Source organism: Saxophila tyrrhenica, assembly GCF_035928015.1.
Source record: "Saxophila tyrrhenica strain CCFEE 5935 chromosome Unknown scaffold_1, whole genome shotgun sequence".
In the NCBI taxonomy this organism is placed as follows: Eukaryota; Fungi; Ascomycota; class Dothideomycetes; order Mycosphaerellales; family Extremaceae; genus Saxophila; species Saxophila tyrrhenica.
The window spans coordinates 1,747,113-1,772,127 of NW_027041733.1; the positions used below are offsets into that span (position 1 = coordinate 1,747,113).

At 55.4% G+C, this 25,015-nt stretch overlaps 9 protein-coding genes across 9 annotated transcripts; 4 read left to right on the forward strand and 5 right to left on the reverse strand.

Annotated features, from left to right (window-relative positions):
- Positions 1 to 142: 142 nt before the first annotated feature.
- On the forward strand, positions 143 to 1,601 carry LTR77_000768 (uncharacterized protein; the record flags this gene model as incomplete). The annotated part of the gene is made up of 3 exons (XM_064798033.1): positions 143 to 265; positions 315 to 748; positions 812 to 1,601. The coding sequence occupies 3 exons, from the start codon at positions 143 to 145 to the stop codon at positions 1,599 to 1,601; spliced, it is 1,347 nt and encodes a 448-aa protein (XP_064664267.1).
- A 262-nt stretch (positions 1,602 to 1,863) lies between these two features.
- Positions 1,864 to 2,686, reverse strand: LTR77_000769 (uncharacterized protein; the record flags this gene model as incomplete). Its single annotated transcript, XM_064798034.1, has 3 exons — positions 1,864 to 2,365; positions 2,422 to 2,601; positions 2,652 to 2,686. 3 exons carry the CDS (start codon positions 2,684 to 2,686, stop codon positions 1,864 to 1,866), a joined length of 717 nt encoding a protein of 238 aa, XP_064664268.1.
- A 2,425-nt stretch (positions 2,687 to 5,111) lies between these two features.
- Positions 5,112 to 5,926, forward strand: LTR77_000770 (uncharacterized protein; the record flags this gene model as incomplete). Its single annotated transcript, XM_064798035.1, has 2 exons — positions 5,112 to 5,883; positions 5,907 to 5,926. 2 exons carry the CDS (start codon positions 5,112 to 5,114, stop codon positions 5,924 to 5,926), a joined length of 792 nt encoding a protein of 263 aa, XP_064664269.1.
- Positions 5,927 to 6,092: 166 nt separating this feature from the next.
- On the reverse strand, positions 6,093 to 8,294 carry LTR77_000771 (uncharacterized protein; the record flags this gene model as incomplete). Its single annotated transcript, XM_064798036.1, has 4 exons — positions 6,093 to 6,336; positions 6,392 to 7,171; positions 7,275 to 8,211; positions 8,267 to 8,294. 4 exons carry the CDS (start codon positions 8,292 to 8,294, stop codon positions 6,093 to 6,095), a joined length of 1,989 nt encoding a protein of 662 aa, XP_064664270.1.
- An 874-nt stretch (positions 8,295 to 9,168) lies between these two features.
- On the forward strand, positions 9,169 to 9,938 carry RPL15 (60S ribosomal protein L15; the record flags this gene model as incomplete). Its single annotated transcript, XM_064798037.1, has 3 exons — positions 9,169 to 9,255; positions 9,359 to 9,515; positions 9,571 to 9,938. The coding sequence occupies 3 exons, from the start codon at positions 9,169 to 9,171 to the stop codon at positions 9,936 to 9,938; spliced, it is 612 nt and encodes a 203-aa protein (XP_064664271.1).
- A 702-nt stretch (positions 9,939 to 10,640) lies between these two features.
- Positions 10,641 to 14,555, forward strand: HUL4 (putative E3 ubiquitin-protein ligase; the record flags this gene model as incomplete). The annotated part of the gene is made up of 2 exons (XM_064798038.1): positions 10,641 to 14,458; positions 14,543 to 14,555. The coding sequence occupies 2 exons, from the start codon at positions 10,641 to 10,643 to the stop codon at positions 14,553 to 14,555; spliced, it is 3,831 nt and encodes a 1,276-aa protein (XP_064664272.1).
- Positions 14,556 to 14,719: 164 nt separating this feature from the next.
- On the reverse strand, positions 14,720 to 15,460 carry LTR77_000774 (uncharacterized protein; the record flags this gene model as incomplete). The annotated part of the gene is made up of 3 exons (XM_064798039.1): positions 14,720 to 15,176; positions 15,244 to 15,348; positions 15,408 to 15,460. The coding sequence occupies 3 exons, from the start codon at positions 15,458 to 15,460 to the stop codon at positions 14,720 to 14,722; spliced, it is 615 nt and encodes a 204-aa protein (XP_064664273.1).
- A 563-nt stretch (positions 15,461 to 16,023) lies between these two features.
- Positions 16,024 to 18,018, reverse strand: LTR77_000775 (uncharacterized protein; the record flags this gene model as incomplete). The annotated part of the gene is made up of 3 exons (XM_064798040.1): positions 16,024 to 17,224; positions 17,277 to 17,658; positions 17,718 to 18,018. The coding sequence occupies 3 exons, from the start codon at positions 18,016 to 18,018 to the stop codon at positions 16,024 to 16,026; spliced, it is 1,884 nt and encodes a 627-aa protein (XP_064664274.1).
- A 3,007-nt stretch (positions 18,019 to 21,025) lies between these two features.
- On the reverse strand, positions 21,026 to 22,105 carry LTR77_000776 (uncharacterized protein; the record flags this gene model as incomplete). The annotated part of the gene is made up of 3 exons (XM_064798041.1): positions 21,026 to 21,372; positions 21,424 to 22,042; positions 22,100 to 22,105. 3 exons carry the CDS (start codon positions 22,103 to 22,105, stop codon positions 21,026 to 21,028), a joined length of 972 nt encoding a protein of 323 aa, XP_064664275.1.
- Between the last annotated feature and the right edge of the window lie 2,910 nt (positions 22,106 to 25,015).

Sequence of the window (25,015 nt, forward strand, 5' to 3'; positions counted from 1 at the left end):
GCTCGAAGTCCAACCAGACCACAGTTGCTGACTAAAGATTGAATCAGAAGCATGTGATTGCGACCAACTCTTTTAGTCCATAAGGTAAACCCATAACATCGACTTCGATTTCAAGCAATACCCGTTGGAAAACAAGCTCGACATGGGCAAACCACGGCTCATCATCCTCGTCCGCCATGCGCAATCCGAAGGAAACACGAACAGAGCAATCCACCAAGTTGTCCCAGACCACAGAGTCAAGTTGACAGACGAAGGACACAAGCAGGTAGACCACATGCAATGCTAGTGTACGATCATATCTGACTAACTTTCAGGCAGAAGAAGCCGGTCGCCGCCTCCGCCATCTCTTAAAACCAGACGATACCCTCCAGATATTCACATCGCCCTACCGTCGAACCCGCGAGACGACTGAAGGCCTGCTCAAGACCCTGACCTCGACGTCCGAAGATGGTGGCCCTTCGCCATTCAGTAGATCGAAGATCAAGCTGTACGAGGAGCCTCGATTGAGGGAGCAAGACTTTGGCAACTTCCAACCATGCTCAGCGGAGATGGAGCGAATGTGGAAAGAGCGCGCTGACTACGGCCACTTCTTTTACCGGATACCCAATGGTGAGAGTGCGGCAGATGCGTATGATCGCGTCAGCGGGTTCAATGAGAGTTTGTGGAGACAGTTTGGGGACAAGGAGTTTCCGAGCGTGCTGGTGCTGGTTACGCATGGGTTGATGACGCGGGTCTTCTTGATGAAGTGGTAAGAACAGACAAGACGGAATAGATCTTTGAAGCTATGCAAAGCAGCAACTAACTCGACCAGGTACCACTGGTCCGTCGAGTACTTTGAAGACCTCCGCAACGTCAACCACTGCGAGTTCGTGCTCATGAAGATGAACCAAGACTCTGGCAAGTACATTCTCGACTCTGAGCTTCGGACGTGGTCGGAGTATAAGAGGCAAAAACAAGTGGAGATAGCTAGGAGGAACCCTTCACGACGCAACACGCTTTCCGCTTTCCTGCAAGCAGCGCCATCACAGGCTGAGAAGAGTCCTAGCATTACTGGCCGGCAATGGGGCGGTTGTCCGGAAGGCTGCACGCACAATCACGAGCACATCAGGAGAGAAGAGATCGATCCCAGTCTACCACCACCGGCTGCTGAGGTAGACCAGCCTGCGGAGAATGAAAACGATGACCATGCACTCGGCCCACATGAGCCTGCCGCGCATGCCCCTGTGGACGGAGCAGCAGATTCGCAGAGGCTTGCGCCAACCAAGTCTGTACCTTCCTACCTTCTGGCACCAGGTACATCCACCTCGGGTGACGCCACGCCCCACGAGATGCCTTCAGACGACGAGATCGAGTCATACCCTTTCCCGCCACAGACCAGCAGTCGGAAGGCTCCCGAGATATCGCAGCGCAGCATCGCCACCGCTATGCGCAGGAAACCGGAGCGGAAGGCCACACCCGAAGACATCGAGCGCTGGACGAACGAGAGCGGCATGGGACGCGGCAAGCAGGCGGACGCACTTGGAGATGAGCCTGAGCTGTCTAGTGAGGAGATCGAAAAGGCTGAGAAGGAGGATAAGAGTTTGAGAGGGAGTGTGTATTAGTGTGTTTGGGAAGACCGCGTTGGCATGCTACGAGACATGACACTACCCACGAATTACGCTGCATCGAGAGGGGAGGGGATGTCGATAGAGGTACGATAGACTTGCATTGCACCATTACTATCTGACTGAAACTGATATCGCCGTGTGGGTATGCCGTTCGAACACTATTAACTCCTCTGCTCGACTACAAAGACCTTTCTTCCAGTCGTGCCACGCTCTCAATATTTTCAACGCTGACCTTCCAGATCCAGATCCCACTCGACTAAAAAACCCCGAACTTCTTCTTTCTCTTCGGCGCCTCCTGCACCGGTTCTACCTCCCGCTCACTCTTCGCCACCCGCTTCTTCTCCCGATGATTTGCACAGCAGGTAAAGAAGACGATAATCATCCCGAAGGACAGCGTCAAGAACGCGGCCACGAGACACCAAATCGCCGCACCGAACCTCGCGCGACTCCCGCTGCCATCGTTGTTCACGTGATGATGCAGGATCCCGAAGAGGCTGAAGTCGATCGCGAGGGAGATGAGGACCAGGATCCAGGTGATGAAGGCAATGATTGCTCCAGCTAAAGAACCTATGATACCGTGGCCGATGGCGAGCAGGAAGGCGATGAAGCTTAGGCCGGTCTCGATGGGGTGGAGGACCATGACGCGAGTTAGGGAGTCGGAGGTCCCGGAGGCGATGGTGGAGATGGACGCATGGTCGAGCTGGGCGAGGAGAGCGGCGGGGGCGTAGCCGATGTGGTGGTGGGTGCAGTAGTCGTTGCTGCAAGAGCTACATCAGCGCGCGTGGAGAAGGAATAGGGATGTACTACGACTTACTCGTTAGGAGCAATGTCGACGATGCAGTACCCGAAGGTGCCCAGGTTGACGCTGGTGTGCTTGAGGCCGGAGGTAGCGGGAAGGGTGACGTGGAGGAGGCCGACATGGTTCCAGACTGGGGCGGAGATGGTTACGATAAGGAGCAAGATGCTGGACACCAGGAGGAGGAACACGCCGAACCTGTGCTCTGTGAGCGCGTGGTACATGAGCCAATGGGTGGATGGACGTACCAGTGAGTCTTGTTTGCAATATTGGCGAGCGCCATCTTGTGCTTCTTAGAGGGGCGCAGCTTTCTGAAGGTGTCGAGGGTAGGTGGTATGGCAGAGGTCTTGTCGGAGTTGCGGAGATGGTATGTTGCGACGCAGGCGATGTCCAGCAAATAAGTATTTGACTTTTGTGTTACACATGACGTCGACCGCAACACGTGTCGCGCTGCATTCCTGAGTGGACTTCACTTCCTGGGTGTCTCGCAAGGCAAATCAGGGGGCTCGAAACTGGGATACAGCCTGACAGGGGTTGCTGAAACGCCTTCGCTGGCAGTCTCGGTTTATAGTTAAAACTTAACCCTACCTTTAAGACCGCTATTATATGTTCACACATCCAAGACCTACCGAGATGTCTTCACCACTCCCTACATACCCAATGGATGTTCTCTCCCGCCTCTGCTTCTGGGAACGCCTTATTCGTTTCACAAGCGCACCCACAAGCACACCCACAGATATCGGAGCATGCAGCGTGCAAAGCAGGATAGCCCAAGTCACGATCAGGAAGATTTCCGAGCTGCCTCCGCCTTCTGTGTCTGTCCGGTAGACCCCTGAGCTCTCAGCCACGGCGCTGATGAGGAAGCCGATCTCGCCTCCGGGAACCATGGCCGTGCCTAGTATGGCGGACGAATAGAGAGAGCAGGGTTTGGGCAGCGACGTAGCCGATGAAGACAGGTCTTCGGCTGTCCCTTGTGGCACTGTGGGCGGTATGGCGGTTGAGGTTCGATCTTTATTGCTGGAAGTCACAGATCCTGACCAGCAGGAAGGTAGTTTTTGCAAGAGCAGCAGCACTACTGGACAAGACCACACCAAGGCGGCTGTCGTTCAGTCCACTGGTGGAGAGGACTGTAAAGGTGGTGCCTAGGGACGTTGAGCAGAGCGCAGCCCCGGCGGCGGAAGGCTGCAACGGCGAGACATCGAGCAGGTCTATGAAGACATACGATAAGGCTATGGGGTAGCCTATTTTAATCAATGCTACCAGCGCAGAGAGGAAGAAGTTTGCGCGGAGCGTTTTGTGGTTGGTTGAGAGGCCGCCTGGCAGCTTGCCAGTATGTATTAGATGTATAGTTTGTTGGCACACACCTTTATAGACCAGCAGTATCAGCCCAATGTAGCCCAGCTGCATGACAGCATTTTGGACATCGACTGCCAGCCAGTTTACGCCTGCCGGGTCGCATCCTATCCCCAGGATGATCTGGCCGATGAGGCCGCAGTAGACCACTCGGTCCAGTATATAGTTGATGACATTGAGGAGGAGAAGGAATGAGGGAAACACCAAAATCGTGACAATGGCGGGTTCGTGGTACCTACAGTGATGAGCAGAAGAATCAGCAGGACTCCCGAAAGGCTCAAGCAAATGGGAAGGTTTTGACGTACGAGAGCGCGAAGGTCGGGTGTTCATCGTTGGCTTCAAGTCGAGGCTAGTAGCGAAGTTCTATTGGAGTCGAAAAAACTTCTCATGCTTTCGACCAACACTAACACCAAGCACCTCCATGCTTGACGGGGAAGCAGTCGCCAGTCATCAGTCAAGAGAAACTCTTTGGATAAGGAGCCTGGATCTTCTCCGAGACCTTGACAATGGCCACGGTGCTTTCTGCGGCCACTTCCCAGATTGTGTTCGGATCCCGCTGGAGAAGACCCATCGTGAGGCTTGCCAAACTTTCAACGCTCCGAGGACTCAGGTGCGCCGAGGATGGTCTAGCCGTGGATGCCGTTGTATGAAAGAATATACTGCCGCTGTATTCACAGGCATAAATCGCACACTGCTCCTCCTTCCTTCGAGGCTCTTCGTTCCACATGCAACATCGCGACGCGACGGCAGCCCTATATTCACTGGCATCCCACTCTTCACCTTTCTCTACCCAAGGCAAGGGTGATAGCCACCACAGAAGGGCAGCAAAATCCTAAGAGAAAGCATTGGGAGGCGGAAGATAAGAAGACCCTTCTTCGAGCGCCAGCAGCCAAAGCCGCCAACGACGTGATGAAAGAGTGCGAAACCAAAAAATCCCCCGTACGCGGCCCCGAAGGACAACGATAGCACCGGACTACCGCGCTGTGCAATGCAGAGTCCAGTGCTAGGTGAGTGGCATGCTTGAGCGCCGTCACCACAAGAAGGTAAGTATGCCAAGGGAAGTGAAAGGTTGAAGGAACGGATTGGAAGATTTATATTGCGAGGACGGCGCTAAACTAGCGTCCTAGGGGCGGTGAGCCTACTGCCGACTGATGTAAGCAAGGTGAAGGCTGGGTGAAGTGATTGCGGTGACGCCACGCTTGCATGGAGCCCGAGAATTTGTGATCAACTGGTGGAATCAATCGGCAACTTCTCCTACGTCGGATCAATATAAGGAGCTTTCAACGCACCGCTGGACACTCGACACCGTCCTGGAGAACCCTTCCATCGATTGAAATAACGCTCTTTCTCACATCATGGCCTCCAAAATCACCCGCAGCGCCCTCCGCGCCACCACCCAACTCTCTCATTTCTCCCAAACACAATCCTCCTTCGGCCCCCGACACGCCTCCCCCATCTTCCGCCGCTACCTTGCCACACCCGCCGAACAACCCCGACTACGCTTGGGTTCCGAGGCGCCCAATTTCAGCGCAAAGACAACGCAGGGCGACATCGACTTCCACCAATGGCTGGGCGGAAAATGGGCTATCCTCTTCTCCCATCCAGCAGATTTCACACCAGTATGCACGACCGAGCTGGGGGCGTTCGCGAAGATGCGCGATCAGTTCGAGAAGAGGGATGTGAAAATGATAGGGTTGAGCGCGAACGATTTGTCTTCGCATGGGAAGTGGATTGACGATATCAACGAGCTATCCAACACGACACTGCAGTTCCCGATCATCGCGGACGCAGATCGAAAAGTGGCGTTCCTCTACGACATGGTGACGGAGGAGGACATGAAAAAGATCGATACAGCGTTTACCATTCGATCGGTGTTCATCATCGATCCCTCGAAGAAGCTACGCTTGACGATGCTGTATCCGGCGTCGGTGGGAAGGAATACGAGCGAGGTGTTGCGGGTGATTGATAGCTTGCAGCTGGGCGACAAAAAGGGCGTGACGACGCCGATTGATTGGCAGGTTGGCGACGATGTGATTGTGCCGCCGAGTGTCAAGACAGATGACGCGAGGAAGAAGTTCGGCGAGGTGCGGGAGGTGAAGCCGTATTTGCGGTATACGAATGTGTCTGGTTAGAGGGTTGGTGTAGGATAGATAGTGTCAAGAGTAAATGAGCAAGTTGTCTCCAGGGTCTGATCAGATCATAGTGGTCTGCTAGAAGCCGCTGGTCTTTGATCGTGTCTCGGGGAATTCATATCGTGGTTACGCAGAAACGCTCAACGCGGCTCGTGAGTTCTGAGCATTTGCCATTCCTCTGATTTAGCAACACAACAGGTGCTCTCACATGACAAACTCATGGCTGGGCCCTTGGATATCAAGTAATGCCCCGGTGTCCGCTTGAAGTTGTCCAGCAAACCGAGTCGAATCAACCGTCTCCCGGACGAGTTCTACCCAGGGCACTCCATCACGAATGGCCGGAGTCTCAGTCGGTGTTCCGGCCGTGGAGAGTGGCCTTTTCCCAGCCTTCCTTAACCAACCAGCGCGCACGTCTTTGCCCAACTTTGGCACTGGTCTTCGATTGTCCCTGCGAGTTATTCGTGAGTATATATTAATAACAATCGTGGAACAGGCGTACTCACTCTTCCACCAAATGCTCCGGAACCATGAACTCGCCTCTCAACGTCGCCGCCACCCCGTCTGCCCACTTCAACCCAACCTTTTGCGAGATATACTTCAGCCGGCCGAGAATCCATTGCGCTTGAGTAGCAGCTATACCATACGTCTGACCAGATGGAAGTGGCTGATCCCGACATATCGACAGAGCCGCGGGTCCTGTTCGTTCTAAAGCGCAGGTGCCGGCGAAGAAAAGCGGCCACAGTGCTCCGTAAGCCGTTATCAAAACACAAGGCGATGAGTACGCCGGACTGCTATGCCCGAGTGATACAGGCACTGTAGCGCAGACCGCGTCAGTCATCTGGCGGCGAGTGCGGCGGAAGTAGAGTGTTTGCTCTTCTCGCTCTTCAGCCGAGAACTGGATCTGTCGGCACAGGCCCTCTTGTACACGACTGAGCATTATCCGCATATTGAAATAAGTAAGCCAGATCGTTGGCGTTATTGAGAGGCCGCGGAAGGAGTACACTTTCCCGTCCCAGACGTGTTCGGAGTCCTTTACTTCTTGTTCTGTGTATCGCCATAATTCGTTTGATGATGTTTCGATAGCCCACTGGATGAATCGTGTCTCGAGCTCCGAAGCCTGCTGAACGGCTTGCGCGGGTAGGATCTTAGCAAGCCGTATTTGCGCTCGTAGGTCGGCCAGGTCGAAGCAGATTTTGGTGAGATTGTCTATAGGGTTGAAGACGCCTTCGTCTTGATATGTGTCGAGCTCGTCTTGGAAATCTCGGAAGAAAGGTGGAACATATCTGGAGAGTAAGTTAGCCAACGTCTCGATCTCGCGAACGAGCTAAGAGCGTCTCAGAGCGCGGCATCATGCTTGATCCCGTCTCGAAGAAGGGTTTGACTTACTCGTCCTCCCATATCGCATTGATCATGGCCTGCGCCCGCATCTCTCTAAACAGCATCCTGCCGATATGCGTCGAAAACTGCGATTTGCCTCGAACCTTGAGCAACTGGGTCGACCCTTTGATATGGGCTTTCCACGACTGTATCGAGTCACGGCCATCGCAGGTCAGATTTTCGAAACGGCTGAGCATGGCCACGGCTATCAGGCTCTCATCGGTCTTACTTCGCTGGGGATCCCGTAAGGCATCGTTAAGCAGTCCCAGCGCCGCTGTGTACATCGAGCGAGCATACTGCTTACCTCCTGCCACGACCTGCACGTTGCCGAGTGCAGCCATGCCGCAGGCTCTGATAGCAAGGTCGAGACATGGATCGAGTGTTCGCTCTGCTGCGAACAGGCGCATGAAAGACCAGTGATTCTCGCACGTAAATTGATTGAAGAAGTATGCGACTGCGATGTCGTCCGGTTTTGGCATGAGTGATGTGGTAAGAAGCAAGGAGGAAGAGTCTGAAGGATCGAACAAAAGGTCGTCTGAGGCAAAGTCAACGGCGCTGGGTGACCATGACGGGTCTAATATCTGCCGTTCTAGATCAACGGTGCTGTCGCTGGAAGACGTCGAATCGCTGTGAACAGATTCAGGGGTCGGGATGCCAGTGGGAGTGTCCGTGACAGTTGGCGGAGCTAGGAAGTTGGACTTTGGTTTAGATTTAGTCGGCTGTTGGATAGGAGAAGAATGCTGCCGCCATTGTTGGGGCGGCTGAGGCGAGGGAGTCCTAGCCTGCTGCTTTTCTGACTTGCGTCTCACGGACTCGCTCTCGTCTTGAATCTGTAGAGATGTGGTATCGCGGTAGCCAGAGCATGTCTTCTTGAGTTTGACACATCGTAAGCAAGCCGGTTGCTCGAGGTCACATCTCTTCTTCGCTTTGCGGCAGTTCTCGCAGCCTATCAGACCGTCAGACGGAGTATTTCTGTAGCCACCATCATCTCAGATTCTCACCTGCTGACGGCTTCCCTCTGTACACCATCGCAGTGTGTTAGTGTCCACTTTGTCAATATGTCTTGCGGCCTGTTTGGAACAACGAGATGCATCAATTCATATCCATCTCCTTCAACGGCTGCTGTAGTCTATATGGAGATTGATGAGCCACACTTCGGAATCTATCGGCATACATGAGCGTCTCTGAGATCTTCTCGAGGTCTGCAACTCCTGCGAAGAGCAGAAGTCGGTGGTATTCAGCTGGCGCAACCATTACCGCTTTGGGAGCACTGCCACATTCACTGACCAACCAGCAACTTACACTGACTCGCTGTATTTCCGCAGTCTTGCACATGGCCGCTCCGGTGGACAAGGGGATATGAGAAGGCTGCTAGCATTCTTCTTCTGGAAGCAATGGATGAAAGAGCTGGGCTGATGGCCGTATTTGAATGGAACATTGAAGCTGAGGAAATTGTTGGCTCTGCGACGTCTTGGTAGATGAGTACGAACCTATCACATGCCGTTTTCCCAGAAGCAGTGCTGCAATCGCACGATAGCTTCTGATCGAGTTGTTGTCTTGTATTCGGTTCGTGTTGAGGAGAAGAAGTGCTGCTGCTGGAGGGAAGTGATCCAAGATGTGAAAGGGGCCATAAGTCGTGCTGTGGAGTAAACCGCCCGCTCGTTCTGCGCTTGAAGCTGGCTAAAGCTTGGCGGACACACCAAATCCTAAATTCTTCGAACATCCTGAAAACCTGCGATTGAACGAGTCACGACGACCACCTCAAACCGGCACAACACTCCGTCAAGGTATGTCCCAACGCAACCCAGGCACTCAGCGATAGCGAGCGCAATTCATGTCTCACAACGACCGCTCCTGCGCTGCAAAACCACCTCCTCCACGACCAAAGCTAACAATATTGCAGATGGGTGCCCACAAGTATCTCGAGGAGCTTCAAAAGAAGAAGCAGAGCGATGTGATGCGCTTCCTGCTCCGCGTGCGCTGCTGGGAGGTACGCCAAACCGAAACACCATGAGCGGCATAAGGCCTTGCTTCGGCAATGGCTGTGCTTTGATCGTACTCGTTGAACATTGCTGAGAGTACTTTCGATTTAGCTCCGCCAACTCAACGTCATCCACCGCGCCTCCCGCCCATCTCGCCCCGACAAGGCCCGCCGCCTGGGATACAAGACCAAGCAGGGATATGTCATCTACCGCGTGCGTGTGCGCCGTGGTGGCAGGAAGAAGCCGGTGCCCAAGGGTGCCACATACGGTGAGGATGCTCGGGAAGGGAAGCAGATGGATTCAGTCACTAATGCTGGGAACAGGCAAGCCGACCAACCAGGGTGTGAACCAGCTCAAGTACCAGCGCTCCCTCAAGGCCACCGCGGAGGAGCGTGTCGGCCGCCGCTGCGCCAACTTGCGTGTGCTCAACAGCTATTGGATCAACCAGGACAGCACGTACAAGTACTACGAAGTCATCCTCGTCGACCCACAGCACAAGGCCATTCGCCGCGACCCGCGCATCAACTGGATCGTCAACCCAGTCCACAAGCACCGCGAGATGCGTGGCCTGACTGCGACTGGCAAGAAGAGCAGAGGTCTCAACAAGGGCCACCGCTACAACAACACCCGCAAGGGCAGGAGGCACACGTGGAAGCTGCACAACACGCTCTCGCTGTGGCGATACAGGTAGAGGGGTGGATGGTCGAAGGACTGGTGTGTTTTCTGGCCTGCAGCGTGGACTTGATCAGATCGAACCACTGCTGACGTGGCACGAATCGAGTGATCGAGCTATGCTCGCTTTACGGGCGCTGCTTCGGTGGCATAAGAATAGCCGTATGAAGATGTTCAGCTCGTCTCACAGACCTCCTTCAACTGTCCGTTTTGATATGATTCTCGTTCCACCGTGCGGTTTCAGCTACCTCTTTGATTGACAAATACTCGATCTGCTCTCTACAGCGCACGTTCGGTCCCCACACCCCAATGGCGCAATGATCATTGACAAACCCCTGGCCTTGGAGCCGCCATCCCGAAGCGGCGAGCGACCCCTCTGAAGGTCGTCAACTCGGAGCTTGGCGAGGATGTTTGAATGACTTTAGTCGAAGATCACCTAAGATGATCGCCTTCGTGCCTGCATTGGGCTACAGGCGTAGTCGCTGCCCTAGTCGGTCTTGTTGTTGGAATAAAAGAAGCCGCCATAGTTGGCCTGGGCTGCATCTGCGTGGCGACTGCCCGGCAGAATCGAGGGCGCTGATACGAGGCATCCTCATGTTTCTCCGGTAGACCTGCATTCGTTGACGTTCCACTGCGGCAGCCAGCCTCGACGAGCACGAGCGAAGGATAGCAGGAAGGGTTTGGAGTATGAGGAGGATCACATGTTGAGCGCATCGAGACCATGCCTCCATCTTGGTCGTCCCGCTTCCTACAACATGGCAGCAGCTCTGGTAGCACGCCGACCCGCAGCAACCCTTCACGGCCCAACCCAAGGGATAAGCCCCTGCCTCAACCTCCATCTGAAGCTTTCGAGCCTCCTACGCTGGCCGGCAGGGATGGCGAAAGAGCAGCCCCTTCACCACCTCGACCATTGCCGGCTAGTGTTTCGAGAACCCATACACACAATCGATCGGTGAGCCATCCGCTACCAAGGATGTTCAGTCGCAAGAAGAGTGGCCCGAACCTTGGGCAGTATCACGATACGGATGTACCGCTGGATGACGATCTGGTGCCGGTCTTGGACGATGCTCATGCGCCTACGCCTACTCGAGTCACCAGTGGGAAGAAGGGGAAGATGGACGATGAGGAGAAGTTGAATCGGAAGTGCATGTGCTGTGATAGCAAGGTCAAGGTGCCGAAGGAGTTGGAGAAGTTTCGGTGCATGTGCTGCTTGACGATCAATGACTTACAGCCGGTTGAAGAGCAGCGCGAGTCCGGGAAAGAGAAGGGCAAGCATGGTGGCAAGAAGGCAGAGACACTTCCGCCGGCAAGACCGCTGCCCCTGTCGGTGGAGCGGACGAGGGCTATCATTGACCGCTGTGTGGTTACCTACCTCGAGGCAAGATGTAGGCGAGAGGAAGAAATCATACCAAACAGGCGGACAGAGACGCCACTCCAGACACCTGACGAGAAAGAGAATCCATTGGACGGCATACCTATTAGAGCGAAGAAAGAAAGGACTTCCAAGGAGCTCACTGATGCGCCTCTGTCCACCTCGCCACCAGACGAACCTCAATTGGAGACGACCATGTCAAATACCTCCGTGGCCAGCGCTGCCATCAGAAACTTCACTGATTTCGATCAATTTGCATACGTGCGATCAGACACTCCGCCAGTCGAACAACAGGCTTCACCTCATGGCCCGGGACCGCCGCATTCTGTTCCGCGTAAGCCAGTACCTGAGAAACCAACAAGAAGACCCCCACCTCCGCCCATGGATGTCGCCAGGCGGACTTCTTCACAGAAACTTGCAAACGGAAGCTTGGTACCTTCGGGACAGCGCTCACCCAGAGTTCCACCAAGTCCGCGGCCGAGAACCAACGAGTTCGAGCAGCGCCGACGATACGATCGAGTCAAGACGATATTTCGGCCGTTGGAGGACTATATCGTTTCTAGCTTTGGTGACTTCAAGAGTCTCAATACGGCTTTCAGCACTGTCCGACCTTCTGCGCCAGCTCGGACACGCAGCGAAAGCAACATCGTCACCCCACCACCAGAACCGATGAGCGGAAGCACGCCAAGTCCGATTGATTTATCACAGCTTGATGCGAAGACGCTACTACTTGGCGACATTGGCGAGAATGGGACCTGGTGGACAGGAAAGCTTGATCGCAACAACTCGGACAAGTTCAAAAACAAGAGAGGTGGTGAGAGTACGAAGAACAAGCCCATCTCATCACGCTCTCCAAATATCGCTTGGCATGAACTCGCCAGGTGGTACGCTCTTGTCCATGGCGCCGGTGAGGACTGGCAGCACAAGGTTGAACGCTTGAACAAAGATGCGCCGGGTCTTGCACACGAGCGACTGCAAGGTTTGGCTAACACGGAGGACATCGAAGACGACCTTAGGGAGGCGAGGCAGCACACCGTGCGCGCGCTGTTCAAGGTCACCGAGAATGTGCTGAAGAGACCTGGTCGAACGCTTAAGCAGCCGGAAGACCTGCGGTTCTTGCTTATTATTCTTGCCAACCCATCTCTGTATCCTTCGCGAGCCAAAGCCAGAAGAGCTACATCGAGTCCCGGCATCCGGCCCGGCCGAAGCGCGTCTGGCAAACACAACGGTGGACCGCAAGCACCTATTTCACCTCGAAAGTCTCCAGGTCGACAGGGCAGTCAGCACACCGGTATCCTCAAGCGGGTCTTTGGGCTGCTCGCACACTCGAGCGATCTCTGTCACCGCTACCTTGTTGGCTGGTTCGCACGGTTTGACGAGGAGCAGTTCATCAGCCTGGTAGACCTGGTGGCGAGTTATGTCACCTATCGGATTGCGAGGAATTCTGCTCGACCACAAAGCAAAACAGTCAATGCTGATGGTGGGTTGATCCCGGATCTCTCTGGTTCAGCCATGAACACGTCAGCGCAACTGCATGCCGCTATGGGCTTGAGTGGCTCCATCAAGAAGCGAGCAGATGATCCGGACCAAGAGCCTGACTACGCAAGCGACTGGCAGATAAAGGCTGCTGCGAAAGTCACCTCCTTTCTGTTCGCAGCCAACAACATCTGGCAGGGCAGGAGAAAGAATGAAATCGAGCATCAACTTGACTCAGCCATTGCAACTCCTCAAGTTAAGGCCAAGAGAAGCGGCCAACTACTGCATACTTCGAGCTTTTACAATACGTTGCTGGATTACCAAGATATGATTGCCGACTTCAAGGTCTGGGAGTCTAAGCGCGACCGCTTCGCTTTCTGCCAATATCCATTCTTCCTCTCGATGGGCAATAAAATCAAGATTTTGGAGTATGACGCAAGACGACAAATGGAGGTCAAAGCACGAGAGGCCTACTTCGACTCTGTCATTCGCCAACGCGCTCTGGACGGACATTTCCACCTTCGAGTGCGCCGAGACTGTATGGTCGATGATAGCCTGCGACAGATCAGCGAAGCCGTCGGGGCTGGACAAGAGGACATGAAGAAGGGCTTACGAGTCCACTTCACCGGCGAAGAAGGTATTGATGCTGGCGGTCTGCGAAAGGAGTGGTTTCTAATGCTCGTTCGAGACATTTTCGATCCCAATCATGGTCTTTTCGTCTACGATGACGAGTCGAATACCTGCTACTTCAACCCAAACTCTTTCGAGACGTCGGACCAGTACTTCCTTGTTGGCGCTTTGCTCGGCTTGGCTATCTACAACAGCACGATCCTGGACGTCGCTCTGCCGCCTTTCGCATTCCGAAAGCTACTCGCAGCTGCTCCCGCTCCTGCTGCTGGCTCTGCGAGCGTATCCTCATTGACGGGCACCAAGGGACAGATGACGTACACGCTTTCAGATCTCGCCGAATTCCGTCCCTCGCTTGCCGCCGGTCTACAACAATTGCTCGACTTCGAAGGCGACGTACAAGAGACGTACTGCCGAGACTTCGTCGCACCGGTCGAGCGCTACGGTACCGTTGTCGACGTCCCTCTCATATCCAACGGTGAAGCCACACCTGTCACGAACGCCAACAGACACGAGTTCGTCGAGGCCTACATTCGCTACCTCCTCGACACAGCCGTGGTGCGCCAATTCGAGCCCTTCAAGCGCGGCTTCTTCCAAGTCTGCGCCGGCAATGCTCTCTCGCTCTTTCGTGCTGAGGAAATCGAGCTGCTCGTACGAGGCAGCGATGAAGCTCTCGATGTTGACTCCTTACGTGGTGTTGCTACCTACGACAACTGGCGCCATTTCCAACCACCCCACGCTCCTGTCCAGGAGCCCGCTGAGAGCGTGCCGGTGATCCAGTGGTTCTGGGACCTCTTCGCGCAGGCCTCGCCCGAGCGGCAGCGGAAGTTGCTCACCTTCATCACCGGCACTGACCGCATTCCTGCCGTTGGCGCAACGAGCTTGGTTCTGAAGATTGTCGCTGGTGGTGATGGGTGGGGTGGCGGAGGTGCAGAGGAACGGGCGAGGTTCCCGATTGCGAGGACGTGCTTTAACATGCTCGTGTTGTGGAGGTACGATTATCGCGAGGCTTTGGAGGATAAGCTGTGGAGGGCCGTGGAGGAGAGTGAGGGGTTTGGGCTGAAGTGAAGCGGCGGTGCGATGGTGAAGGTGATGTTTGTCTTTTGTGTTGATTATTGATATCCCTGGGTCGCTTAGAGTGTTTGTAGGTTAGTCGAATAAGGTGATTAGATCATTTTTGTTCTATTCCATGTCCTCTGAAAGCGGTGGGCTATTTCTACATCAGTCTCAAATTGTGAGTGCCACGACGGCAAGCGAACACGAATCCACCTCTAAAACGGCATGACCAGCAAGCTCTGCTCCCTTCTGAGACTACAGCCCAGCGGCTACTCATCCTCGTTCAGACCCTTCGTCATCCTCCTCACTCCACGCTCAAGATACGACAACGTCTTGCCAGCATCCCCGTTATCGTCCATCTTCGCACCATCACCGAACAGTCCGATCGCCAACGAGGCAGCCTCCCCTTTGCCACCCGCCTCACCCGCCCGCGACTGCTCCTTGACAGCTTCGAGCTCTCCTTCAAACACACGCCGACCTGCGGCAAGGATCTGCTTCACTCGTTCGCGGTCATCCTGGCGAGCTTGCATGTAGTCCGCTGGAGCTGTTGAGTTCGTGTTGCTGGCTGAGATGTGGTGGTTTGCTTGCTTGTGGACTTGAAGGAGCTCGTCGGTTGCGCCGAGCAGGGCTTTGATGCCGGAGATGGTGTTTGCGGTTTCCTCTGATCGGACGTTGTCTTCGAGGACCTTGGCGATGGTGTGGATGGAGTCGTCGCTTCCTTGACCGCTGTAGGTAAGTGAGGTCAGCCAACCCTCGTGAGCGACACCTTTGCTTTGCTATAGGAACAACTTACACAGCCTTCCCCTCCTCAATGAGGGAGATGATCTTGTTGTAGTCGGCATCGGCCCGCTCAAGCTCGTCGTCGAGGTAGCGTTTCTGCGTCTTCTTCAGTTGCCTCCTGCGTTCGCTCGTCAGTCGCCTGTATCTGCATGTCAAGGATTCTGCATCTAGACTCACTCGCTCTCCATACGGCCAACGTCTTCGATGTCTGAGCTCGTATCCTGCGCCATCTTGTGTTGGTGCAGATGGAGTGAAGTCAAGATAGTGAAGTGAGGTCAAATCAAGCAGTCGTGCCTTCCTCAACAGCCTTCAGCCTAGGCATGAAGGACTCCAGCACCGCAATAACACAACTACGAATGATTAGATGTTGAAGAGCCTTACAACCTCTTCTTCTCGAGCACTGTTATCTCTAGTATACCGCCGCAGACAGCGTCAGCAGCGTGAGGACGAGTCTCCGGGAAGGAGATAGAGCCAACCAGATTCATTACATGTTGTGTCTAATCTCGAGCCTGTAACAACCTAACATGAATTAAATCAGCACTACAAAAGAACGAGTTTGAAAGACGTAGAAGAAGTTTTGACGAAGCGTTCAATTGACAACGTCTCCCATGAAGTTCCCGTATTTGATCCATCAGTCTCGCCGCCGCTGATTGTCCCATTGTCCCATTGATTGTCCCATGATCCCATTTGCTACCCAAAAGAACTGCCTTAGTCTTCTCTCTGGTCCCATAGCCTGATTGTCTGATTCTCCGTTCTCCACAATGCTCTCATGTTCCTGTCCTGTCTGATATGCCTACTTCCTCTCACCAAACTTGCCGGGAACGAACCCGCCGAACCCTCCTCCGTTGTTGTTCAGGTGGCGGTTCATGGCCTCCATGAATGAGTCGGCGCTGCTGGTTCCGTTGTTGGTGCGGTTGCGGTTGTTGTTATTGTAGTTGGTCTGGTTGTTGGCAACGCGATCAGATGGAGGGTTGCCGCGGATCTGAGCGTTGCCGCTGGAGCCTGGACGCTCACTGCCGATCGGGCGCTGAGACTGAAAGCCCGGGTAGCGCGCGAAACCACCTTGCATCGGACCGAAGGGATTCGTGTAGTGAGTCGGGTTGGCCGGCGGCGGGAGGGTGCGGTTGTTCATCTGTGAGTACATGCCGTTTGGTTGAGCGCGGCTGACCTCGTTGTTGACCTGCGCGTAAGGGCCGTTCGCTTGCGTGCCGTTGATCTGGTTGTTGATGTGCGAGTAGAAGTCGGTCGGCTGAGCGCTGTTCTCGCTGTTTGTCTGCGAGTAGAAGTCGTTCGGCTGCGCGCGGTTGACTTCGTGGTTCAACTGCGAGTACGAGTCGTTCGAGTGGGCAGCGTGGCCACCGAAGAACCGGTTGAATGACGCGAAGCCGTTGGCATGCGGTGGGTGTGAGTATAACGAGGGTGCCGAGGTTGCCGCGGGCAGCTGATTGTAGGCGGAGACGCGGTCGTAGTAGTAGTTGTAGTCCTCAAGACTGCCGGTAGGCGTGGGGACGTACGGCGGCACGTTCGGGTGCGGATCCGTGGGGGTCTGCCCATCGGGGGTACCGTAAGCGGCGGGCTGATAGAGGGCGCGCGCTGGGTCTCCGAACGAGTTGTTGAAGGATGGGAACTGCGAGTTCGGGCCGCCCATCGAACCCATCGGTCCGAAGTTGTTTCCCCCCAGGCCAGGCATCATAGTCAAGTGGCTCTTGGGGTTGTAGGAGCCGGACGGGATGCGGTAGGGTGGGACCGCGCCATACGGGTCCGGGTCGGCGCCGTAGAGCATCGAGTAGTTGTTGTTGTTGTGGCCGTTCTCCATGATTGCGCCGGGACCGACACCACTCGGGGGCTGACCATTGGCCTGAAGCGCGAACGAGGCTGGGTTAATCGCCGACATCCAGATACGTACCTTATAGATCCGGTAGAGTTCAGTAACCAACGCCTTGAAGTCGATGTAATGGTCAGCGTAGAAGTAGAAGATCAGCTTCTGAAAGTCCCTGCGAGCAAAGTCAGCGAAAAGATCACGTCTCTAAAGATGTTTCGACTTACCACTGCCACTCGGCGTCGAGAACTTCCATGTCGACGTGGAGCTGAGCAATCTTCTGCTGGCAGGTGCGCTTCGCCTTCGCCTCGTTGGCTTCCTTGTCGGCAAGCTGGCGGATTTCGTAAGGCCCGGCTAGACGCTTAATCGCCTTGGTCTTGAAACTCTCGCGAGGGTTGCCTTGCATGGTACGGGGAGCGTTCGCGAGCAGATTGCGACCATCGATGCCGTTCATCTCACGACTCTCGCCGTAGATCTGAGCGTTTGGGTTGACGTTTCCTTGGTTGTTGTTCTTGCTGAACATCATCAACCACTTGTATTGCTCGGTGTCGTACTTCCTCTTGTACTCGCGCGCCTCTTCATGGCTGACCTTCGCGTGCTGAACGGTGCCTGCATCGAGCGTTTGAGGTCAGCGGTGATAAATAGATCGTCGCAATCATATCACTTACCAAGGTCTTGACCGCGGTCAGCTTCAACGATGACGATGTCGCCCTCCTTCACATTGAGCCCGGTGTTCTCGAGGAGGTAGAAGACTTCCACGCGAGAGCACTTGAAAGACACGATGTAAAGGGAACGGTTGCCGCTGTAATTCTGGCTGCGTTGGTGGCGGGCGAGCGTATCGTTGCCCACGCGACCAGCACGGCGGTCTTGCTCATTGCGCTCGTTGTCGTCGAGCTTGACGTATGGGACCTTGTACATGGGAGGAATTGGGACCGGAAGACCGTTGTCGTCCAGATCGTGATACTTCATCGTGTCGAGGTCGTCCGCGCGTGCTGCTTGTTCGTGGAGGTTGCTGGGGTCTGGCGCGAATTGAGCGCGTTCTAGCAGCTGCAAAGCTGAGTGCTGTTGTTAGATGTGTTGGTAGAGCGGATATGACTGTATGCAAGCGGATGCAGTGGTGTAATGCTCAATGTAATGGTATGAGGAGTGGTGGAAGACGGAGGGTGGAGGGAGAGTGGAAGGAGAGTGAGGGTGGAGGGTGGAAGTGAAGGTGGACAGCGAGTTAGCAAGCAAAGCAGACTGGAGCGTGACCATGTCGCGTCATAGGGCCAGGTGATCCCTCACTAGTGGTGCGGCGTTGCCGGGGAAGGCGCGAAAGGGCGGTGCTATCAGCAGAGGGCAGCGGAGCGCTGGAGATTCGTCCAGATGGCTATTCAAGGCGACGGGGAGGGTGTTAGGTAGCCAAAAGTTGTTCGCAACGATCGTAGGAGGTGGGCAAGCAAATATCATGGTCCTGGACCGGTGTAGGGGCAGGAGGTCACTAGAGCAGACCAGGACGCACGCGCTTCAAGTCAGGACGAGTGCACGCTGGCTGTACCAGATTATGAGGAGGCAACAAGGTAATCAGAGGTCGTCCAAAACGATCGCAAGAGCAAGAGCAAGCAGATATCATGGTTCTGAGCTGGCGCAGAGGCCTGCGTTGCACAGGGCAGAGCAGGGTGGTGGCACAGTCAAGTCAGGACGACGGCGTGCTGGCTGTCTCAGGCCACGCGGACGGAATTGAGCAGTCAGGGATCATTCGCAGCGGTCGTAAGAGGAAGAGCAAGCAGTCATTATGGTTCTGAACGGGCGTAGAGGTCCGCATTCGCAGGGGCAGGCAGGAGGGAGGCACGTTCAGCCCAAGGCGCGGGGACACGAGCTCTTCCAGGCCACGGGGAGGCAGCCAGGTAGTCATATGCCATTCGTGACAGTCGCAGAAGGGGAAGCAAGCAACTATCACGTTCTTGAAGCGATGTAGAAGACCTCATCTGATCGAGCAGAACAGAGCAGAGACACAGTACAACGTCATCGAGCCGCGAGGGAGTTGTGCCAAATCCGCGCGAGCGAAAGTTTGCCCTCCAGATGCTTGGGGACCGCCAGAACGACCATGCCGCCGCGTTGAAGCAAATAGCGAGCGCAAACAATCCTCGTAGTCGTGATCGCGCCATGCGATAACACGTTCCCCATCCACTGAACCCATAAGGCGACCCCTCGCGACGATTTGTAGGCGAGTGCCGGCGCTGCGTCAACTTCATGACCTCCACTTTACAGCATGAACGGCGTCCATTACCAGAGAACGACGACGAGATCCAGCTGACAGACAGGGAACTCTGCCGCCGGTCCTCACATTCTCGTTTGCGCCATCCGCCATCCGGACATGTCCTCCGACCCTGATACAATGCCCCGCAGCGGTAGAGCATGGACGAGTGGCGACGCTACATCGATAACGCCCAAACCAGCGTCAACAGCGTCAACAGCGCAGATAACAGGAGCCGACGACAGCATCAAGTTGGCAGACAAAGACGCACCGCCGGCAGTCCAAACAGCCGCATACGCGCAGTGATGGTATCCTTTGCGACCCACAGGGCCAGCCCAAGCGATGAACGGGCGGCAGCATCAAGACCAGGACATACAATCGCCTTCCATGCCCAGGCGCCGCGAAAGAAGACGGGAACATGTGAGCAGACAGCTCCTAACATGCCATCCTGACCACCAGCTAGAAGTGCCAGAGGAACGACGCCGGTATGAAGGTGATTGGAAGTCCTCTTGGGACCATGCAAACATGAGCTTGCGATCGAATGGGCACCGTGAAACACTCCCGGCGATCAACGGGCGGTGGGGCCATGTCCCGACGCATCTCCTCGCAAAACCACGATTCGCCAGAGAACGACAGCGACGGCATCGAAATGATTGGGAAGCGCCAGAGGCTGTCTGCCTGTCCTTCATGCGACGGCGACATCGCGATCCAGTGGCGCCCACGAGACAACCTCAAAAGATGAGCGTGCAGTTCCGTAACGTCTGGACAAACATCTCCCTCTCAACCTGGCGAACTGCCAGAGCACAGCGGAGGCGGTCTTAAGTTGAGCGGTAACAACCACCACGAATGGCGACACTGTGTCCAGACGGACCTCCCAACCATATAAACTGCCAGACGACAGCGCCAGCAACGGCGAACTGAGGGCAAGCAGCCGCCGAAAGCAGAGCGAACAGTCTCCGTTGGCTTCGCTGTGTCGTGCGACAATGGCCCATCGATCGACTGGTCTCCGTGCAAGATCGCCGAGCGATGGATGGACGGCAATAAGATCCTCCCACAAACACTTCCTCCCTTTCGAAGCAGCCTAAACCGCCAACCCCGACGACGCTATGGTGCTGATGCTGAGCCGTGCAGCAGTGTCTTCGGCGCAGTATAATATCCCGAGCCTTTCAAGGGTTCTGTGAACACCACCACGCCGACGTACACCTCCGTCCAAAGAGCGCAGACCGCAAAGGACCGAGCGACACCGTGGCGCCGATGTAAGAGGAGGATCGAGGGGATACAACCGTGGTCGTAGAAACGGCGATTTCGGATGCGCCGAAACGTCAAGGCAAGAAGTCGAGAAGTCATCCTCGCGGCGTGTCCAGACCATGCGCAAGGCACTTTGAGTGCTGTCTCCATGGACGGCACAAAAGCGACAACGCAGAATTCTGCTGAGAGCGCCAGACGATGAGCAGACCCTCACGTCGATCGAGAGGACCGGACGGAAGCGGTCATAACAATCGTGCTCGTCTTTGCGCCAGCGCTCATTCGGGGAAGAGTCGGAATGCATCAATGCCACGACCCATCGGTTTTGCAAGCCATCTTCTTCCGATGCCCCGTCGATGTCTTGGGATCCAGTGTGCTGAGCCGCCCTTAAAGCAACAAGCCAACCTGATCATCCTCCACCAACTCTCCTCACATCCTCCAGAGAATCCAAGTCCAGGATCCGGATTCCAATTTCCAGTGACCAGAAGCCAGAAACTAGTCCAAGTAGTCCCATTCCAGAAACCCTGGGGCACCCGACCACGCATTTTCCTCCACTCCAGCATGCAAAGCAAGCAAACCGCACTTTGAGATATGAGACATCGAATCGAAAGACTTACAATCTGCATACCCCTCCGCCTCCGCCTCAACAGCACCGCCGTTCCACTCGTACATCCGATCGGGCCAGTACGCCGCTCCACCCAGCTGTGGCCGGCTATCCGTACCAGCGACCGAGCCGCGGCGGGTCGGGATGTCAGCAAGCGAGTGGCGGCGCGATTCGTTGACGTTGGGGACGTCGTCCCATCCGAGCTTGCTTTGCCATTGGGCGCGACGGGGTGGGTGGTCTGTGGCCGGCGGTCAGCAAGGAAGCCTTAAGGATGTGAGCTCAGACATACCCAACGAAAGATTAGCGAAAGCAGCCTCGATTCGCGGTGCTCCTCCAACAGCATGCCCAGCATCTCGTCCGTTGGATCCGCCGTAGTAGGATTCGTAGGCCATCGGCAAGGTGGATGTGCGGTGTAAAGTACCAATGGGCGGGTGAGAGGTAGTGTGGGTTAGTCCTCCACCCATATCAGACTCGGACTCCGTATCAGCATCTTCTTCAGCCAGCAGGCCAAGAGGGAGGACAGTATGGTCGTTCGTGCTGGTAGGCACCTCACGCTGGCCCTGGGAATGTGACATAGATCGTCCGGCCTTGGGCACCGGTTGCATCGGAATCGGGAACGGCAGCACACCAGAGGCATCACTAGCCGCCGGTGACGGTGTGCCTTCGGCTCTCAGGATGCCACGGGCACCGCCTGGAGCAGCCAGGCGTGCCTCACGAGCTGCATTTCGCTGGGCAGCCTTCTCCATCTTGAAGCTGTCCCGCTTCTGGGTGGACCAGATCGTTCCGCCCAGGCCTGGGACACTGTTTTCTTTGCGAGGCAAGCTGCCGAAGGACTTTGCCGTGGGCCAGGGTCTCTCGTCTTCGGATGAGGCCACGGCCTCCGAATCTGGTGTTGCTCGTCGAAAAGACTACATCAAACCGGTCAGATTGTCGGGCGCGCACGCAGCAGATCCACAAAAGCTTACATTCATATCTGGGTTCATAAAACACGCCACACGCAAATATCGAAGGTCTAAAGAAGATGTCTGCAGTGAGAGTCAGCGAAATTCCCTCCGTCATTGTAAGAGATGCGCGAGCAGGTCGTTGAGAGATACGAGGACACGAAACACAAATCGGCAATGGCAGGCAAGGCGAGGTGGACGAGACAAGCCAAGAGCTCTTCGACGACAGCAGCATAGTCCAGGCATGACAGCCAATGTTCTTTGAATCATCTTGAACCCAATAGTATGGGAGGCGCAGAAAGATCCAGCGAAGCACTACGCGGGCCCCAAAAAATTCTGTGGATGGCACTCCATTGTAGCTCCAGTTTCGAGCAACGCCTCGCAGACCATCGTAACACGATGTTCGCCCGCATACGGCCTTAGAATCTTATGGCTGATAGATCGGTTGATGGTCCAAGGGCATCCAAGTCCCAGCACACGCTTCGTACCCCAGCACGGCCACCGCCACTGCCAACTGCTATAGCCATCTCATTCTTCCTGTGCTACCAAACCAACGGACCGAGAAGAACGAAACAGTCAAATGGACGTACCTGAGTATTACTTTTGGTCGTAAATCCGTCCGGTCCGGTCCTCTATTCTATGTCTACAGGGTCGCAATACTGGTGGTCATTTGGTCAGCGAGATCAACCACCCTCCATGCGCTGCGAGTAGACACACCTTTATCGTATGTCGTAAGCTAAAGCTACATGCCGAAGAAGCGTCGTGGTGTCTTTTTATGTCGTATGAAAGTCTGGGCTCGTGTCAGTCGAGGCTGTAGGCGTGGCGGGGCAGAGGCATTCACCTATGGTCATCGCTAACGCTCTTTGAGCGCTCCTCTATTCCGGAACAAGCTGCGCGTCGTGTACTGATAGGCGTAGTTGTCGCAGTGGTATTCACATTGAGCAACGAGGTCTCGGGTACTGCCTTCAGCACGCTGCGGGCGAGGTGAGGTGTGGGGCTCGTGTGCCTTTGTCTCCAAGCTTCCCTGAACCGGGACGCTGGCGCTGGCGCACGCTGGCCAGTACCTCGTCGTCGTCGAGGCGGTATAGAATAGGCCTGGGCCAGCAGTGGATCGTGGCAGCTGGACTCCAGAGGTTCTGGGTGGTGGAGCTGCGGTTGCAAGAAGGTCGGGAGGGAGAGGAACAGACTTCGAGCGGTTGTGGGGAAGTCCAGATGAAGTGCGCACTGTCCACTGCCTGCTCTCTTGCCGCCCGATGATCGATGATTCGCGACGACGCTTCGAGGGGGTTGTGTTTGCGCTGGTGCTTGTTCGTGCTGCCTGCTCTTCTTTGCTTCGAGGCTACCGAACGCGCTGGTGAATGCTCTACTGATGCTTCCGGAGGACGGATGGTGAACGCAGGGCCTCGAGCGTGTCATGCAGCTAAAGTAGGAAGCAGGAGAGCAGCGCCAAAAGCGGCCCATGCAAGTGCGCAAGCATGCATCAGCCATGATCAGGGGGGCGTGCGGAGAAAGAGGGCAGGCTCCTCCATCTTCACGCTGCACTTGCACGCTTTCAGACACCCAATTGTCACGAGAGCGGCTGCACTGGCTGGCCTTTGACTAACGATCTCCTTCGGTACACCCCGCTGCACTCCAATCAGACGCGCCGCCGTCCCACCTTGTCACGCATTGTGCAGCTGGTCCGCACGACGGGGAGGCGGGGACGTGTGGAGATCTCGAGGGATGGACTTGGAGACGATATGATGCTAAACTCGACTACAATGACTTCTCCCAAGCCGGAAGGAGAGCATGCAACGAAGCGCTCAATCCCTATTCACTTGCTCAACCATTTCCTGTCCTAACAGCAATTTCCAGCCGGCTCAGGCGGTCCGAAGCAGCATCAGCCTGAAATCCCCAAGGGTCTGTCACGAGATCGAGAGCTCTACACTTCGGTACCGATACATAGCTGCAAACCTGCAGAGACCTTCACGAGCCCACGAGCGCAGCGGAGAACCTTGAAAATACGCATATGAGAGAGGGGTACAGCGACAGCCACGACCAGGGAGCCTCGGAACCATCCGAGAGGTTGAAGACTCAGACGCCCTCGATCGGCGCATTGTCCGCATTCCGAGGGAAGAGGATCGCGTCCTTGAGCCTGTCCTAAGCGATAACCTCGCAACGGTATGCAAGTCGATCGCCCTACCACAACTTGTGCCTATCGCTGCTGTGCTTCATTGATTGCCTTCCATTGTTCGCACGCGCGAGCGGACGAGCTCGACGTGAGATCTGTCTCAAGAAAGGTAAAACTTCCTCAGGACGGACTCTAGCTCTCGGAATGTCGTGGAGCTACAGCAGCTGAGAGTTTTTGCGAGCATCACACAACGACAGAGAGCTCATGGTGCCAGCAGCTCCGTCTGATGCCCATTCCTGAGCGACATGCCGCCAGCAAGATCAAGAGCCTTTCGTCAGCCGTCCGTTGACAACACCAGGTATTAACAGAGTGAAGACTCGCAACGGTAAAGAGGATCAAAGTAAATCAACAGCCTCCGGATACGGGTCAAGCGCCGCACTCACACAACATCTGCGAGAGAAAATTCTCCAAGATCCGAACAATTGCCACGCCACGACCCATCAATCTGCTACCACGTCAACATCCAAGAAAGACTCAAATCACCGCACTGCTTTTGCACGACTGCCCAGATTCCTACAGACGCAGCAGCGTTTGCGCCGCAATACCACTATTCGTCCTCAGGGAGCCCTCGTCAAGCACAATACGTCAACGACGACAGCACCCAATAATTGAAAGCAAGACGCTCGCTGAGACGTCCGCTACGTCTGCTGGACATCGAGCGGCGTTTCCATGCTATACTCGTCTCAGCCAGACTTGGGCTAGGTAGGCAGAACCAGAACCACTCGACGCAGATATCGAGATACAACGTGCTCGAGGCAAGCGGAGACACC